The sequence below is a fragment of the Sipha flava genome, unplaced genomic scaffold (assembly GCF_003268045.1).
Source record: "Sipha flava isolate LNK unplaced genomic scaffold, YSA_version1 132_pilon_pilon, whole genome shotgun sequence".
In the NCBI taxonomy this organism is placed as follows: Eukaryota; Metazoa; Arthropoda; class Insecta; order Hemiptera; family Aphididae; genus Sipha; species Sipha flava.
Window position 1 is genome coordinate 1,140,053 of NW_020271758.1, and position 19,234 is coordinate 1,159,286.

A 19,234-nucleotide genomic window follows, 5' to 3' on the forward strand; every position below is an offset into this window, starting at 1 on the left:
AAAGTATCCGTCCAAAGTATTATTTTAATTTATAAATATGCTTTTCATTTGAATTATAATTATTTTTAATTTCTAGTAAAATAAAATGTAATAAAAATTAATGTTATGTTTTATGAATTACAATATACTTTAACAGTTTTTATTATTTATTTTTAGTTACCAAAACAAGTTATTACATTGATAATTTATTTTATACCTCTATGAATTACAGTGATATCATGACCCAATTAATTTATCTTTATTGATTAACTTTAATTACATTTATTACATTTATGTTAATATAAAAATGAGTCATTGAGAACAGCAAAATTGGATTGAATAATTTGGATAATCCATGAAATCCGGATATTCTCACCATTAATAACTATGTACCAGATAATTGAACCATTTTTATGAATATTCTTGGCTTGAATCAATGTGATCACATTGAACTAACTGTATAAAATATTTTTTATATATTAATTTACGAATATAAACAATTTACTAATTGTTGTTATATTTTATTACTTTATTATTATTTAATATTTATTTATGGTGAAAACCGTTCACTTTTATTGTATTTGTTAAATTTTTTCTGTGATGGAAATAATTTAAACAAATTACAATTTACAAATTTACATTGTTTATTCAACTATATATATATCTATCAAATGTATTTAAAGAATAATATCGGCTATTCATGAAAACGTTACAGTAAATCCTACAACATATCATATTTATTACTGTCCAATTGTTAATGATTTATTGTGTTGCAACGGGTTCAATAGTTTTCGTATTTAAGTAATTAACAATAATAGATTTGACCTAAATCGATGTATTACTTTGATATTTATTTTTCAATTTTAAATATATTACGTTCTAAATTTAAATAAATAGTCACAGTAATAAATATGTGCATAATAATTGTATTAATGATGATAAATTATAATTATTATTATTGTACAACTCGAATGTATTTAAAATTGGTTGACTTTTGTTGTATTACCTATTATTTATTTTACTTGTAGTCAAAAGACAATTGTTGAGGTACCAAAGCGCTATAAATGGTCTATTTCCAGTATTATCTGATGACGATGTAGAAGCCAGCGTTAGAGACAGCATTTATTGTGCCGCTGCAATTTGGAGTTTATTTCAAGCGTATAGGTATAGTATATATTGTATGTATTCTTTTTAAAATCAAGGACCTTGAAACAAATTCATCTAGAATGCATATAATCCGTTGTAATTTTTTTCAGTAGTTTTCTATAGTTAAAATAGATGACTAGATGTTTAATTTTTGGCCATTAAAGAGTCTCAAAATCAAAGTGTATTGATCATATACTTAAAAATATTTTGTATGATGAATTATTTAAGATGAATGTTTTTAGGAGAATAGATGACGATCGAGGAAAATCTTATGAATTGGGCCAATCTGCGGTGAAATGTATGAGGGGAATATTAGCATGTTGGATCAGACAGGCAGATAAAGTTGAAAATTTCAAAAAACATCAATGTAATAAGTTTGCGTTACATTCAAAGTTCAATTTAAGAAACGGCAATGTTATATATTCAGGTGAAGAATATCCTCATTTGCAGGTAAATTTACACTATAAATATACATTTTTATAATGATCATACAGACTTTTTCTGTTACATTTGATTTTTTGCAAATCTAGCTTACATAGTAAATCTTAGAATTTCACTTGGAGTTATTTAAATAATAAATACGTTTGAAACGTATAATTTTATAACTATTACTAGTTTATTCAAATACAATAATTAAAATTAAAAACTACATTGATACTGAATTATATTTGTTCTTAGAAAATACATATGATTCAATTTAGAACCTTCTAACTTACTATAGTCATTTTTAAATAGAAATTAATTTCTAATTATTTCTAATTAATTTATAACTAACCTAAATATTAAATACTATTATGGTAGAACGTTATTAGGTTACCTTAACTAAAATATTTTAGTATAGTTATCAATATAACATACCAGTAGCTGATAAAGACTTACCATAACACTAGTGATCATAAACTGAAACTATTTAAATAAACGGATATTAATTTGGAATTCATAAAAGTTGTTATCGTTCGACTTACCGCAACGTTTGAACATTTTAAAATAGGATATATTGATTTTCATTGAACATCGAAATTCGTGTAGGACTACCACTGATTTAAGTAGGTTGTGATTAAATATTCAGCTCGTACGCCTGAAGAGATTCAACGAAGGAACGTAATATAATGCGTGATGTTGGTTTAATATATTTTTAATTTCACAGATTGATGTTGTATCCCTATATCTTATTTATTTGGTCCAAATGACTACATCAGGGTTGCAAATAATTTATACGAAGGATGAAGTAGCGTTCGTTCAAAATTTAGTATACTACATTGAACGTGCGTACAGAACGCCAGATTATGCTATGTGGGAAAGAGGAAGTTCCTACAACGACAACACACCTGAAATTCATGCAAGGTTAGTATTCAGTTATTTATGAATTATATAATAGGTTTGGTGTTGTTTTAGGACAATGTATTGAATTAGACACTTTTTTTTTTTAATTGAAACAATTTTTAATTCGAGCATTATAGTGATGATTTATAAAAATTAAATTAAAAATGACTGAAATCTGGCGTGTGTATACAAAATACTAGTGATGGGTCGAACCCTGATTTTTTTAAATCGAACTGAACTTGAACCGAAGTTTAAATTATTTTTTCGAACTCGAACTGAACCGAACCTTTTTTTATATACTACTGAACCGAATCGAACCTATTATGATTTTAAGTCGAACTCAAATTCGAATGTGTAATATGACAATACAATCAGTATATTTTAATAATATATGAAAAAAAATAGTAATAATAACTATAATTCACAAATATAGAATGATTAGTAGAATTTATAATGTAAGATGTAAATTGTAAACATGTTTTTATTAACAGCACAGTCGCGGTATCGGAATATTACCATAGATTGTATCCTTTATAATAAGTATGATAAATACAAAATAGCTAATTTATGAATGTAGATACGTTGCCTTTATTGGCGATAAACAACTTATTAATGTTTTGGTTCGGCGGAGGGTGGATGTTACACATGCAACTGGAAAAATAACATTATTATTATAATAATAACATTATTATTGTAAATCAGGGGTGGGCAACTGGCGGCCCGTGAGCCTATTTTATTTGGCTCGTAATAGATTTTAAAATTACATCATACTATTTTAAAGTTGATCGTCTATGCTCTAACTAATCAATATAATAATTGTTATCTAGTATTAAACATCATTAAATGTCTAAATGTCATATATATATATATATATATATATATATATGTATAAGTACGGCTTTCAACCATAGCTGTTATTAAACTATTTAACTACATCAGTTTCTTCGTACCATTTGGATTATGCTATCGTGTATGTTGAATTTATTATTTCCATATATATAAATGCTAATTAAAATTCATATTTTGAATAACTTTTTTTTTTCTCTATGCTCTGGTTCGCTAGATTTAAATTTTCTAAAAATTGGCCCTCTAGTAACTTCGAGTTGCCCATCTCTGTTATAAATAATGCATAACGTGCTCTTTACAGTTTACCACTTTCTATCACCAACAGTCTATTTCTAAATAATTATTATCAATTTTATTTTTCAAAAATAATTTTTGAAGAATTTTACAAATATTTGGTTTTCGAACTGTCGTGGCAAGTAAGTCTGGTTCGACAAATATTTTCAAGTTCGATTTTCGAACAGTAAAAGATGCTTGATAGTTGAGTTCGATTTTTTTTCATGCCGAGTTCGAATTTCAAACCGAACCGAACATTAAGGGTTCGGTTCGGTTCGGTTCGAGATTCGAATAGTTCGACCCATTACTACAAAATACCTAAATATAATCTATTGACATTATTGTACTGTACCTCACAAATAAAGTTAGATGAAGGCAAAGAGGTGCTTAGCCATCACCCCCCAATCTATTGTCTAGCTTCCCTAAATATTTATCTATACTCTACGTAATAGGTACAGATGTTAATTAAAAAATATGAGTAATTTATTTATTATAAAAATCAGCCCTCGCAAAAATAAAACTCTAGTTATACCTATGCTGTGCGTAGAATTCTCATACTTGGTGTTCTTGTGGTCGTCCTATCGTAGCTTTTATTGTTTATCGCCATAGTTACCAACATCGTTGATTTTATGAAAACATTTGACGACAGTTTTCGGTTTAGACTCCTTAGAGTTAATACCGTTTTCGGTACAGTTTTCAACTGCCATTAAATTAATTAAATGTTTTAGTTTTGTTACATTTCTTCGGTTCTGCAATATTTTATGTACATTTAATTAATTGCCATAGTTTATTACTAGTCTACGTTTGTTAATCATTTAAGCATTGCCTAAAAATATAAAATTCGTTATTGGTTGTGTTTAATCTGTTAAATTTTAAAATTAAAAAATCTACACATTTCCGAACGTTTGAAAGCTTCGTATACTCTTGTAATTCGAGTGTGTAAAAACGTATCGTGTGATAGTCGTTACTGTTATTAAATATATTTAGGTTTTGAGCAAAACGAGATGTGTTGTTCTACTAAACAATAAAGTTAATATTTTTTTTTTCGGTTATCGTTTTTTTGGCTAATAAATATGCATCAAAAGTTTCATGTTACATTTTTTTTTTTTTTAAATCGGTAATTATAAACAAATGCTTCTTGGGCAAGTTATTTTTCAATTTTCTCAGTTATTTTTTTATTGATGAGAAATAATCTGTCATCAATATGAGTGATAAATTTGAACATTTTAAAATAATTTTGTCTACTAAGCGTTTATATTTAAAGTTAAATAATTAAATGTATATCTTATGCTTAAAAATTATTTTGTGTTGAATTTAAGTTATTATAAAAAATGTCTAAGATATATTTTTGAGTTTGAAAACAGACAATAGTAATATTTAAAATTATTTTTCTTTTTTTATATTTCTTATTTAAGAACTGTATTTAAAGTTATCATCACAATTCAAATAATGATTTATTTTTTGTAATTATTATTATTCACAAATATCATTATTTTGTATATAGGTATTAAAAAAAAAAAAATCTTGAGATTTATTGATTTTTTATTTAATTTAAAGATTTTTTTATGTTTCATGTCATTGAATTAATTATTGCTATTGCGTCATTGTAGGTGCTTTCTACTATTAGATTCCGTAATTAAATTGTACTTTTTAATTGGAAAATTTAATCGGATTTTGATACTGAATAATTCACTGATTATGTCAATTTCTGAATATTTATTATTTACATATAAAATAAACAGCCTTTATTTATATTTAAGTGGACAGAACTGTGAGGTAGAGGTAAAATCGTGATGTGAATATTGTTGTTTGGTACATTATTGTGTTTTTATATCCTAAGTCTGTCTTTGTATACAATGATTAATTATTGTTGTATAACGTGTTAAAATATGAAGACTAGACAAAAATAAATTTTAAAGATGTGTTTATAAAGAAAAAAAGTACCAATTAGATAATTAATTATTTAAATTAAATAGAATCGTCAGGATTTCAAAAATTCAGTCTTCAAGCATCATTTTGTTGGGGAATTATAATTGTATGAATGTGTTTCAGTAATGTTTCAATAACTAAACAATATATAATGCAATGCAATTAATCTGAGTAAGTTCTGAGTAATTAAGTAATCTGATTAAAATATAACCTTATTTTAATTAAAAAATTTTAATGATAAGGTGTATCTCAATTTTGAGAGTTAATATAAGTTATAATACATATCATACATAATACAACTCTCAGAAAAATGTATTTTATTTTATTTTCAATAGATGGATTATTTATTTATTGTATTGTATTTGAAAATTATAATAAAATTCGAAAAAATATGATTATTGATTTATGTTAAGATATTCTAATGTTATTTATATGTGGTTCCGAATCAATTTATTATAGTGAGAAGTGTATAAATTAAGGTTGATTAACTATAATAATAAATATTAAAGAAAATAATGGCCAAGAAGTCATGGTCATCTGAAGGAAAAGTAAACATGTCATGCATGTTGAAAGTACTAGCATTTAAGGGACAATCATTTTATACTTATAGTTTACTATAGCAGATTAGTTGGAAGGGTCAAATAATTATTGTTCCCAATTCAAAAAAAAAAAAAAAAATTATAATCTAAAGAAAGTCAAATAACGGAATGGCAAAAAAGAATGATGTGTTAAAGGAGGATTACCAATAACGCATGAGTGACCAGGGATTTAGAGAATTTGAACTTCTAATCCATTCTGATAAAGAAAATGGGGTTTATATTTGATCCGCAGGATAAGCGGTAATGGAGATGTCCAAAAAGATTTGAAATGAGAGATTTTGAACAAACGAGAGGACTGGCAACGGTGGCAATAAGAAATTTGTTAGGATTTAAAAAAGAGATATCTTGTAGAGCTTTAACAAGAACATAACATTCAAGTGTGTATAAGTAATCTATAAGGGAATTCCTGGCAGAATGAAAGTATACAAAAAAATATTTTTCCAATTAACACCTACAGTTTTACATTACTGACCATCCGCAACATCACGACGATTAATTAAAATTTTATTTTTCGGAAAATAATTTAAATTCAAATATTTTGATTATGTGGTAGTATTGTTATATAGCAAATGGACATTTTATGCAATAATATTATTAATAATTAATCGCTATTGGCTATCGGGAACATGGTGTTAGTTTTATGTTATGACTGAAAATTAGAGATAGGTATACCTACCAACAAATTTTATTTCGGTACCCAATATTCAATATTTAATTTATTTTAATGTTTTATTAGTTACGAAACCGATACCGATACTCAATTCTTTTTTATAAAATATTCCTATCTACTTCCTAATGTGTGACTATTGTGTTTTATAAAGATATATTTTATAAGTAACATTGTACACACCTATGATTTACCTTGTTTAATTTTAGTTTATCACTTCTACTATGACATTTATGTGCACTATACTTATCACTCTGATTGTTCTTTATACCACTTCATATTTCAAGTTATTAATCTATCGACAAAAAATATTTATTTTTAAACCATAACTGTTTTTATAGTTCTATTGGAATGGCTAAAAGTGCTTTGGAATCTATTAATGGTTGTAATTTATTTGGAGACAAAGGAGCTTCTTGGTCTGTGATATACGTAGATATTGACGCACACAATAGGAATAGAAGTATATTTGAAACGTTACTGCCGAGAGAATCGAGTTCAAAAGTGAGTTAATAGTAAATATTTCTCACCACAATTAGTCCCAATGTTTGTCACGCGATTTGTCTGCTGTAGGCCGTCGATTCAGCGTTACTCTCGACTATATCGTATCCCGCATTTGCTACTCACGAGGACGTATTGGTATCGTATACCAAAGCCAACATCATCAAAAAACTCAAGGGACGTTATGGATTTAAACGGTTCAAAAGAGACGGTTATAAATGTGCTGTCGAGGACCAAATGAGGACCTATTACGACGTCGGAGAAACTAAAGTTTGTAACAGTCGTAATATTTGACATTATAGGAACACATCAACCAAACCGAAGATAAGTTGTAACAGATCGAAGAACTTTTTACGACTCACAATGTGATTCCATTTAATATAATAATAGGCGTATATTTATATATGTATACATATACATTGTAACTCTCATTTTTTCTCTTTCATTTCTTTCGTCGAAGCGTCCACAACGCGTTAAAGTTGAACTTTAATTGATTATTTTACGAATGTTGTTGTAAAGAATCGTATTATATTATCTACGACGGTTATTGTTGTTTATACTACAAATTCGAAATAGTCGGAAGTGTGCGATTTCTGGACGTTTTTAATAATTTTGGATACGTTTTAGGATTTTGAAAACATAGAAAACGAATGGCCCATATTTTTTTTGTATATGATAATTGATGGAGTGTTCAAAAATTTACCGCAACAAGTCGAGGAGTACAAAATGTTGTTGAAAGACGTCATGAAGACTGATAGTTTCGGCGGTTGGGTCTAGCAATCCAAGGACGTGTGACTAAGAACACGGTTTTCATAACGTACGGTTTACTGATTTCAGATCCATATATACCTATGTTTTATTACGTAACCAAGGAGAACGTGGACTACGAGAAAGCAGATCCGGGCAGTCAGCTGAGGTCGGCAGCGCCATATTACGATGACGGACAGGACGCGCCGTTATTCCTATGGAACCAAGCGTTGTATGTCATAGCTGAACTTCTTACTTCTAACCTGTTACACATCAACGAGTTAGACCCGATTCGCCGATATTTGCCGTCCTATAACAGACCCAAACGGCCAGGACGTTATTCTGCATTCCAGGTAAAAGGAAATAAAAAAAAAAAAAAAAACCAGTCAAACGTTCTATCAATTTTGTTTCACGACTACACTTGTAGTATGAATAATGAAAGGAATACTGAAAGTTAAATGTTTATTTTGTTTCACATGTTTGCATAAATGAACCAGACGAGGCAAAGTTCTGTAAGTAAAACCAAAATTCGTCAGAAAAAAACGCATGGTGTGGTTTTTACGCCCTTTTGTGAATACTAGTATAATATTTATTTTCAAAGTAGAAACTAATATTTTATGATAGCTATATATACTTACAAAATACTAAATGGAATCGTAGATGTTTGTATGTATAATAATATATCGAGTTGTAGTTATTTGTATGTGATGTTGTTAAGTGAATTGTAGTATTATATGCATACTATATTGGCCGCTGAAATTAATTAAAAATTAATGTACCTATTTATACGTATAAAAATATTATACATCGTTAATAATACTAATAAAAAGCGGTTATCTATATAAATACAAACATTGATTTATAATATTTATTTGTTAATATTTATTATAAGCAATTTTTTTTTTATTTATTTTTTTTTTTTACTGTATTAAAACATTAATTTAGTAGGTAGCCAATTGGTGTTGTATCTACATACTTTTATAATATTTAAACAATTTATAGAACTAGCATAATTTTTAGCAATGCCATGATTTTTGTGAGAATTGTTGGAAAAGTGTATAAAATGTTGATACTAGAATTATTTATTACTTACTAATTATAAATGTACAATGAGGTAGTTGATTGGAATATTTCACGAGAACAAAAAGAGATGTAATGTATTAGTGTATTAATATAATATAATAAGGTTGATTTATTAAGGTAACTGTGTTAAGTTAGACCATTAAGCCAAGGAAATAATAGTGCGTGGAGCAGGTTAAGTAGGTATGAAGAGTAAATGACAGAGAACCGCAAAGGGTTGAAATTGGTTTTTTAGTACATCTGTTCATATTTTTAGCGTGATATAAACAGATTAGGCAAATCCTCTGGTTGATTGATGTAGATAACTCTAAATATTCGGACTTTTTATACTAAAATCTTAAAATCCTTAAGCCCAGATTCAAACATTGATCTGCCAGTTATGTTCAGCTATATTCTTATTTAGTTCGATTTTAATTTTTGTAAACTAGTGTTATACAGTTGCTAATATTGACAACATGTATCTCAAACAAAGCATTTATTGTGGCCTGAAGTGCATAGTTTAATATTTCCTTTTGAAAATGAGTATTTAGTTTTTTTTAAATTTATATTAACCAATCACAGCAGCGTACAAGATAAAACCTGATTTATTGGACCTAATTTATACATTGGTATATATATATATATTCTCGGGGGAAATGATAGAAATAATACTAGGAAAAACATTTTTATTTTTTATTTTTTTGACTGACGTTGAACAGCAGGTAGTTGATTACAAGTAATTTAATACAATTGTGTCAAATGATCAACTTCATGACTCATGTTTGGAAAATTAACTTCTATTGTTTTTCACGTTTCAATTACATGCATTTAGTATATAAATAATAAAAAAAAATATAACGTTTAATGCTAAAAAAGAGACGTTGGCAATTATTTTCTGTAAAAGTTTTTTACTCTCTTTTCCGATTTTGTTTTCTGTGTATTTGTTTTATACATATGTTAAAATGTGTTTGTAACTAGCCAATCAATTCCATACTACGCTTCCTCAGTTACATTTTGGTTACAGATTCTTCGCTGTTCTATAATTCTGCTCTGCTGATTGCACAATTATTGCTGTAGAATATTTTGCTGATCGCATGATGATGAACAAATAACTAAACTAAATATCAATCCATTGAGTAGTTTATACCTCAGTGTAGGCACTAAACAGTTTCAGTGTAGGATGTTAAACGAATCGCTTTGTATATTTTATTATTTTGCAATATGTAGATATTTGTATTCGCTTATATAAATATTATAATATGTTGATTGCACATTACAATTCAACATAATTTGTAAAGAACTTGTATAAACATTTATAACGCTGAAGTATTTTGTAATTATTTTTAAATTATTTTAGTTTTCTACGTGGTCATATTTTAAATTATCAATTTTTAAGTATGGAAATTTTAATATAATTTTAGAAATGTCAATATATAACTTTATTTACATAAATTTATCACGGCAACTGTAACATTATGTAAATAGAAACATTTTAAAGACGGTTTTATATTATAAATATTATGATTCATCCATTTAATTGTTGTGAATACATTTTTTTTTTTTTTTTTTTTTTTTGAAAAGTTATTACCTAAAGGTTTTTGTGTTTCTAACGTTATAAAAAAAAAAAATGTTTTCTTAGTAATCCTCAATTAAGTTGAAATAATATATTTATGTAACAAAGATTCATATGTTCATAATAATAATTTATTTAGGTGTATCGTTGGATTTTCGATTTTTTTTTTTACTTTGTGTTTGGCATAGATTTCTCCCATGAATGATGTTAATTTTGAATTTCTTCAAATATCTTGGTATATTTTAATTTAATTAAAAATTTTATCCCATACCCCCCCGTGTGTTGATACAGCGTTATAATATTTACATTTACCTTACATTTACCAGGGACACTCACGGTTATATATTTTTATGAATGCAATAAAAACACACATTCATCGTCCATACGTTTATGATGTTTATATAACATTATGCTCGTTTCTACTGCTCCTTTTGTATTCGTCGTGATTACCTGCTTACCTCAAAAACCAATTTTCTCAAATATTCATACGTTTTGATAAATAAATGAAAAAAAATAAACACTCTCAATATATTGTTAATACTGCTTATACGAATATTTGTGTACATACATTGTTAATTACTATCGTTTACAACGGTGGTGGCGTATCAACATTATATTATTACGCCACAGGACTATAAATCGGGGAGGAGGGCATTAATATAGATTATTAGGGCTCATTTAGAAATTTGTTGGGTCCAGGGAGTGCTAGAGGCAGAAGGGATTTAGAGAGCCGGGTTGATCTCATTAATTTAAACACATTTGGACAGTCGACAATTTATAGGTTACAATATAAAAAAAATAAAAAATAAATGTTTTTTGTGTTATATCGTAAATTGTTGGCTTTCGTTGACTGACACTCTAAAAATAGTTTAACTTACCGTGGGAAAAAGATGAATAAAGATGATTGAGTTTTATAAATTTTGTGAAATAATTAAAAAATTACACTACTACACTCTGTAATAGCAACATTTAAAAAAAGTGTTTCTGTCAAAAAATGTTATCAGTGTTTTTTTTTATTATAAAACGAGCTCTTATCGATTTGTACCTACATTCCTCATGTGTTGCCAACGAAATATTTATTTCTTTTTGAACATTTTCGATTCGAATTGAAAAGATCACTTTTCTGTGCTTTTTTATTTATAGGTTGAACAATAATTAAGCTTTAGTATAAGTTGTATAAAAATAAATTATTTTTGTGTACAAAAATTATAAAATTATTTTATTTTATGTTTTTCAATTTGAGGGCTGCAGCCATAGTTCCCGTTGTCCTACTCCTTTTAACCTCGCTTGTATTTACTAGCACCCATTTATTCTGCCTTTATACAAGGTGTACACGCTGCTGTTGTTTTCGCCTAAAATGTCTTCTTGCTGCAATCGGCTGTTTTGTGTGCTCCGGCAGAGTGTTCTTGTTGTCTTCCGTGACTGTAATTGATTTATTATGTTATTGTACGTTGTAGGGGACCGCTACGGATTTAGTAGTTCAAGTGGTTCTCATAGCTGAATCTATGAGACTGCAAGCAATGATGGCCACGTACGGTATCCAGACGCAGACGCCGCACGAAGTCGAACCTGTTCAAATTTGGTCATCCACTCAGCTGGTCAAGGTATAACCATCAACTTAATAATATACAATGTATCAATGGTATTTCGTGTAAACGGGGTGTTTTCATAATCTTTTTTTATATAACAATTATATTTATGTAATTAATTAATCCGTCTATATTTTAATAGTTTTTTATAATACTTGATATATGTACAGTTCCGTGTTAAGTTGTAATGCCGCCGGGGGCACACACATTTTACCGCCTCATAACCTCCCTCCATCACTACCACCACAGCAATATCAATACCAATCTTTAAAAAAAAAAAGGTATAATATAGTGATTAAATGAATATGATACAAATACTTCATCGCATCACGCAATCACTCCTTGGACAAAATATAGGTATTGGGCGTAGATGTTTAAAATTAATACCTATCTATATAATCAATTATGTATATACGATGTTATTAAATCAATCATATAAAAATTAATTCATTTTTTGTTTTATTGTATTGGAAACTAATAAAAACGACTTGAACTACAAAAAATACAATACTGAATTATGTTAATATGTAAATTGATTATCATGTGTAGAAAACAATTGATTATTTTGAGAAATGTCTCATAGTAATAGGTATATTAAAAATTAAAATTGATACAGCACTATGAAAAATTCAACATAAAAACAAAAAACACTAAATTATTTGAGAAGTACAAAAAAATTGTGTAGAAAGAAAGAAGTAGATTCGGCTGCATTAGATCTCACCAAATTTAAGGAATGCGCTGAGCAAAGAATAAATTCAACTGTAGTTGCACAACGCTTAATTCTAGATTGCAGTCCGTTATATATATACCACTCATATTAGAAGCATTATCGTAGGCTTGGCCACGGCAGTTTTTAATATTTATATTTAGTTCTGAAAATGTATTAATAATTGCTTTTTCCATGTCCTCTACTTTATGGTCAAATGATGGAAGAAAGCCAATAAGCCGTTCGACTGGAAATCCGTTAGACATAGCATACCTTATTGCTATGGTTAATTGATCAATTTTAGTAATGCCTGGGGTCGAGTCAACAATGGAGAAGTATTTTCTTGATTGAATTTGATTAACTGTTTCTTTAATAACAACTTCTCCCATAACTATAATGAATTCAGTACAAACAGTTGATGATATATAAGAGACATTACCACGGCCTTTGTTTGCATATTTTATTAAATGCTGACTTATAAACGGATCAAATTTAGCTATTAGTTCTAAGCAACCAAGATAATTACCATTATGTACAAATCCAAGTGTTTCATTTTAGCCTCTCATTGCCAAACCTCTGGAAGTTAAAAACTTAAGTGTTTCTACTATTCTGTGTAAAACATTTTTTCAGTAGGACAAACTATTAGATATTTGCTTTTGTACAACATTATCTATCTTACTTTGATTATTATTTGAAATTCTAAAATACCAAGTTTGTATTGATTTTACACGACTTGATGATTTTTCATGATCACTAACTTTTTAATAACAATTTTTCCAATTGATAAAATTTCTATTTTAATTTTCAAATGATACTTTATGTCCATCAAACAACAAACAATAAAAACAAAATAATACATTTTTTGAATTAGAATACAAAATCTAATCTCTAAATGCAATTTCTCCATTTGCATTGTTCTTTTAAAAATATCTCTAGGGAGATGTCTTATATATTTACCGATTGACCTTCTTGTTGCATTAGAGTTGATTGTTTCAACATTTTTTTTAGGTTGATTTAGTATGTAATAATTTATGCTTGACTTATTGATTTTCCATAATGCTGGATCAGATATTAATTTGGGATGGTCATCAATAACAAACTAAAAACAAAATTATGAACTTTATAAATATTAAGTACATTACCTAGTATTATATTTAAACATATATATATATACACACACATAATTAATACATATTTCATCATCATTTTCTGCGTTTTGTCAAACTTAAGATTTTATTGGTCATCAATAATCAACTAAAACAAAATTATTAGCTTATTAAATAGATATATTAATATACAAAATATATAAAAATGTATATATAAATAATACATACTTCATCATCATTTTTTGCATTATTTAAATCAGGCATTTTGTCAAACTTAAAATTTGATTGGTCATCAATAATCAACTAGGTATAACAAAATTATTAACTTTTAAAATAGGTAAATCAGTAGGTACATAAGTACATTGTACATCAGTATACAATATATTATTCATTATATGCAGTGCCGCAACTACTGCCAGTGCAGGCAGTGCAAGGTACCGCCCTGATGGGCCTTCAAAATCGGGACATCAGATTTGTACAAACTATTTTTCTCGTATATAATAAATAAAATCAAAATAAATTATAACATTTAAAAAATACAATAAAATATTATTCCTTGTCAGCGTAAAATGTGATGTATTGTAGTCAATTTCATCTAATTAAAAGTTTATTTTTAGGCAATTGCCCCCTTTGTCCTTCGTTGAACACGGCACTGTATATATATATATATATATATATTTTGTTTTATAGTTACGCACACAACTCTACTAAAAAATCTGATAAACAAAAACGATAAATTTAAAACCTTATGTATGAAATGTTTGACAGTAAATTGTGAAAAATTCCAACAAATCAGAGATTAAAAAAAGTTTATATACAAAATAAAAATTATTATGAAAATAATATATACTAGTAATATCATTTATAACAGTATTTTCCAACCTTTATACTAGGTGGCCCATAAATGTCCTTTGTATTGGGTAGATGACCCTCCAAAAAAAAAAAAAAACCCATGATTTAAAATAATAACGTTACTTATCATTTTATTATAAAAAATATTATCATAAACTTTAACATAGTACTGCAAAAACTGAATTCTGATGTAGAATGATGTTAGGTATTTTTGTGACATAGGAAATTTCGTAATATTAATAGTTGAACGTAAAATTTAATTTTCTATTAAACGAATGATTTGAAAATTACATTAATCCTTAAAATTACCGTAATTGTATTTTTAAGGATCAATTTAATTTATCACGAAATTGCCTATGCTGTAAAAATACCTTAATTCATAATACGAGTATATAATTATATTTTGATAATTAAGATATTTTTCTTGACATTAGTTTACGTACAGCGACCCGCCAAAAATATTTTCCAACCCAATTTTTGATCGTGATCCATATATTTGGAAACATTGATCTAAAACAAACTAAACTTTACTAATATATTTTTAAATTTTCAACACTCACATATAAAATCAAATGTGTCAATACATCAACACATCAGTCGTAAGACTGCAATAGTTTATATGATTCTTGAGTGATTTTTAAGTTATGTTATTTTCAAAAAAGTTATTGAATTACCTACGTACAATTCAAAATTATACATATAACATCAAATTCTTAAAACATTATTTGAAATCATGAAGAATTAATAATAATTAATTAATTTTATAATTAATAATTATAAAATTATAGTTTAAACACTTCATAAAAAAAAGACCAATATGAAATTTACCAGATTTTAAGCAGTTTTTTGTTGCCATTTAAAAACAGATGTTTTGTGATATTCGTGTTTTCTATCATACAATATACTATCGATGGTTTTAAACTGTGTACTAACATATAACTTTTAAGCAAACTATTTTGGCCTAATAATCTTTATTTGAAATTTACCTTTTTAATTTATACTAACGTGGATAAAATAATTGATGCCTGGAATAATAAAATTATAATCTCTTATGTATTAAACATGCGTACAAAAAAAAAAAAAAAATTATATTGGTTTCAGACCAAACTTTTACCAAGATATAGTGATAACTGAATGGTTCCAACAATTTTAATTTAAAAGTGTTGATACACTTTCAAAATTGACATAAACTAAGTTTGAGTTATTATTACTTTGATATAAAAATATGATTATAATTATCAGTTGAATCTTGACGTTCGAGTTTTGTATTAAAAAATATGGAATAGAAAAAAGTATCACACTAAAGTCAATTGCGATAACAATAATGTGAAAATGTGAAAATCAAATTTAATCTTGTTAAGTTAGTTTTGCATTTCTAATAAATCACAAAACATATTTATTTGAATTCGAAGATAAGGAGTGTTGTGTATTCATATACTGATGTAAACCGAAAACGTTACAATTAGGAGATTTTTTTAAAACGTATGTTGTATTATGAAAAGTAAACTGGATTCAAATCGATTGTTATTCTGTTAAAATATGTTGTGCTCAACTTATAATTCAATGTACCTATATAAATATTTTAAGAAAATTCTGTATTGTTTAGGTGTATAAAAATTTGGGCATAAATAGCAAGTTGAAATTAACCGGAAGACCTCTGCGACCAATCGGTGCGCTTGGAACCAGTAAAGTAATATTTTGGTATATCGTACGTTTCATTGCAATTAATCCATTCATTTGTACTTAGATGTACAGAGTATGCGGCATGACAGTTCTGTGTTATCCTCTTATATTCGAAGTATCTGAGTTCTACCTATATAGAGACATGTCACTTTTGATTGATGACATTAAAACCGAATTACAATTTGTCAGTAGATTTTGGCGGTTGTCTGGAAGACCCACGGTCTGCTTATTAATTCGAGAAGAACACATGAGGTATAACCAACATATTATAGTGTCCATAACTTATCGATTGTTTGAGTAAACCGAATAAACAGTTCTTTTATTAGACACTAGGCACTTGAATATAACAAGTAATGTAGCATATAAATATATAAAAAGAAAAAGAGAGAGAGTGTATGTGTGAATGAGAGAAATAGGTTTATCGATTTTCCTGACTAGTATTAAGTCTTGAGAAATAAAAATAAAACGTTTCGCGGAGCGAACAACTTTATTTGGGATAACGAAAGTTTATAGAGATATCCACATCCTGCGTACTGTAATTATTATTCTTAACATGGTTTATAGAGATCCGCAGTTTGAAGAGATGTTGGATTTATTTGCAATGCTAAAGAAAGGCCACTGTGATGGTATTAAAGTGAGAATCGGGAGATTACAAAATTTACTGTCTTCGTCGTGTATGGGTATGTCGTATAACTTTAACAGCAGTTTTGAGTATTTTTGATTGTGTGTTATTATAACGTTAAAGAACATTTGGACTTTATGAATAATGTCGGAGCAAATAATTTGGAATTTGAACCTTTCAAGCAATTGGAATACGATTATAGCGGTTATCAGAGCTTGACGGATGTACCCAAAGCGTCGGTTTATACGGAAGATATTATAAACATCGAGGTAAATATTTGATTTACAAATTCTTAAAAAAAAAATATTATTTTGCTGTTTGATAGTTATTAAAAAAAAAAAAAAAAAAAAATAAAAAATACATCCAATGTGCAGATATTGTTGACGGATTATTTCAAGTTAAATTATTGCTATGAACGAATTGACGCTTAAATCATTTTTTTTTTTTTTTTTTATTATATAATTGTATTGTAAAATTGTATGTAGTTATAATATTTCATTTCACATAGTATTGAATACAACATTATATTTTCTTATAAATTAAAATAATTCTGTTAGCAAAAAAAGTATTTTAAGAAATTCGGTTAAGAGTTATTTGCTAATTCAAAAACTTTTAAACATATTGCAGTAGCTGTTACCTCACTTAATTTAAATAAAATACCGTACTTGTAAACGTTATGTTAATAAAATTTCCATAGGACACCAAGTTCCAATAATAATAATTTGTATTATTTGTAACACAGGTAACAGTATTTCAACTTTAAAGCAGACAATATTAATAATTTTGTATATTCATCTATTTTATGCAGAATAGTGTCTTTGCAATTTAAGAATAAATTAAGATACGGAAGTCTATTTCAGTTTAATAATTTATATTATTATTTCATATAATCTACATATTTACACAATTTAATTTTACTTCTTATGACATTGCAGAATTATCAAAATAAGAGTACTAACGAAATTATTCAGACAATACGAAACGGAGTCGGTCTATTCTCACAAGCGCAGCTTTATGGCCTGTTGTTGAAAAGAGAAAGCTTCGAAAAGGAAGTAAATGGATCTACAAGTAAGACAGTATAATTTTTTACACACTAAAAACTATAGATTGTGAAAATTTCAAAGCAAAAATCAATAACACAGTTAATAGGAAGGTTGGTTTTGAGAATTCCTTGTTAACTTGTGTGATTTTTCATATGGCTAATCGCGTAAAGAATTTCCAGATTTATATATGCTATGAAAATTATTAGTGAGCAAAACTATGCATACATTATCGGTAAAATATTGAATTTGGAATTCTATAGAATGTCAAAAATGAACAGAAAAGGATAAAATTAATATAATGATTAGGTATTCTATAAAATACCGAATGAATGGTATAAATACAGGCAATGTATACCATCGATATAGAGTTATATTTTAGTAAACATTTGTATGTACATTTATATTTTACACACAGTTATATGTTTGACAATCGTATATACGATATACTTATCTTATAGATAAGTTGCTTATCATGTCAATTCGTTAAAACAGGTAAAATAATTTTATAAAATATCTGTTAAAGTAATAAACGTGTAATTGGTTCAATAAAGTCCAAGTTTCCGTGTATTTTGATTACTTATTATATAACGATGTCAGAATGTTTTCATACCGAATTAAATAAAACTAGAAAAAGTTCAACAAAACCGTATTTTTATTAAATGAGAAATATGATAAAATATAATGTTTGTCTACTTAAACATGGTATTAGAAGAAGAATAAACATCCCATGATTATTGAATGTTTTTTTTTTTTTTTTTTTTTTTTTTATTAATGCACATACTAAATAAAGTGTGAAACTTAAAAATGTTTATGTAAAATATATAATACTTTATGTAATTCAAAGTGTATCAGTTGTATGCTGCAATATATAAATTAATAATAAATTATTAAAATAATAAACAATTTTTTGATTAAATACTATTCTAAAATTTATAATTTATCTAACGTAGCATTGTCATTCTATAGAAATCTTAGGAACACTATGAATCGTCTC

At 27.1% G+C, this 19,234-nt stretch overlaps 1 protein-coding gene across 2 annotated transcripts in view; it reads left to right on the plus strand.

Annotated features, from left to right (window-relative positions):
• The window catches only part of LOC112694672 (probable phosphorylase b kinase regulatory subunit beta), a 48,739-nt gene that overhangs the window by 19,914 nt on the left and 9,591 nt on the right, over positions 1-19,234 (plus strand). Inside the window, exons 2-15 of one of the 2 annotated variants that reach the window (XM_025570218.1) lie at positions 1,008-1,143; positions 1,368-1,575; positions 2,273-2,469; positions 7,104-7,263; positions 7,333-7,530; positions 7,888-8,026; positions 8,098-8,360; positions 8,505-8,519; positions 12,097-12,243; positions 16,499-16,582; positions 16,640-16,827; positions 17,140-17,255; positions 17,321-17,466; positions 18,133-18,265. In XM_025570218.1, coding sequence (XP_025426003.1) covers positions 1,008-1,143; positions 1,368-1,575; positions 2,273-2,469; positions 7,104-7,263; positions 7,333-7,530; positions 7,888-8,026; positions 8,098-8,360; positions 8,505-8,519; positions 12,097-12,243; positions 16,499-16,582; positions 16,640-16,827; positions 17,140-17,255; positions 17,321-17,466; positions 18,133-18,265 — 2,130 coding nt within the window. The remainder of the gene's footprint in view (positions 1-1,007; positions 1,144-1,367; positions 1,576-2,272; positions 2,470-7,103; positions 7,264-7,332; positions 7,531-7,887; positions 8,027-8,097; positions 8,361-8,504; positions 8,520-12,096; positions 12,244-16,498; positions 16,583-16,639; positions 16,828-17,139; positions 17,256-17,320; positions 17,467-18,132; positions 18,266-19,234) is intronic. The other variant, XM_025570219.1, reaches the window with a different exon arrangement.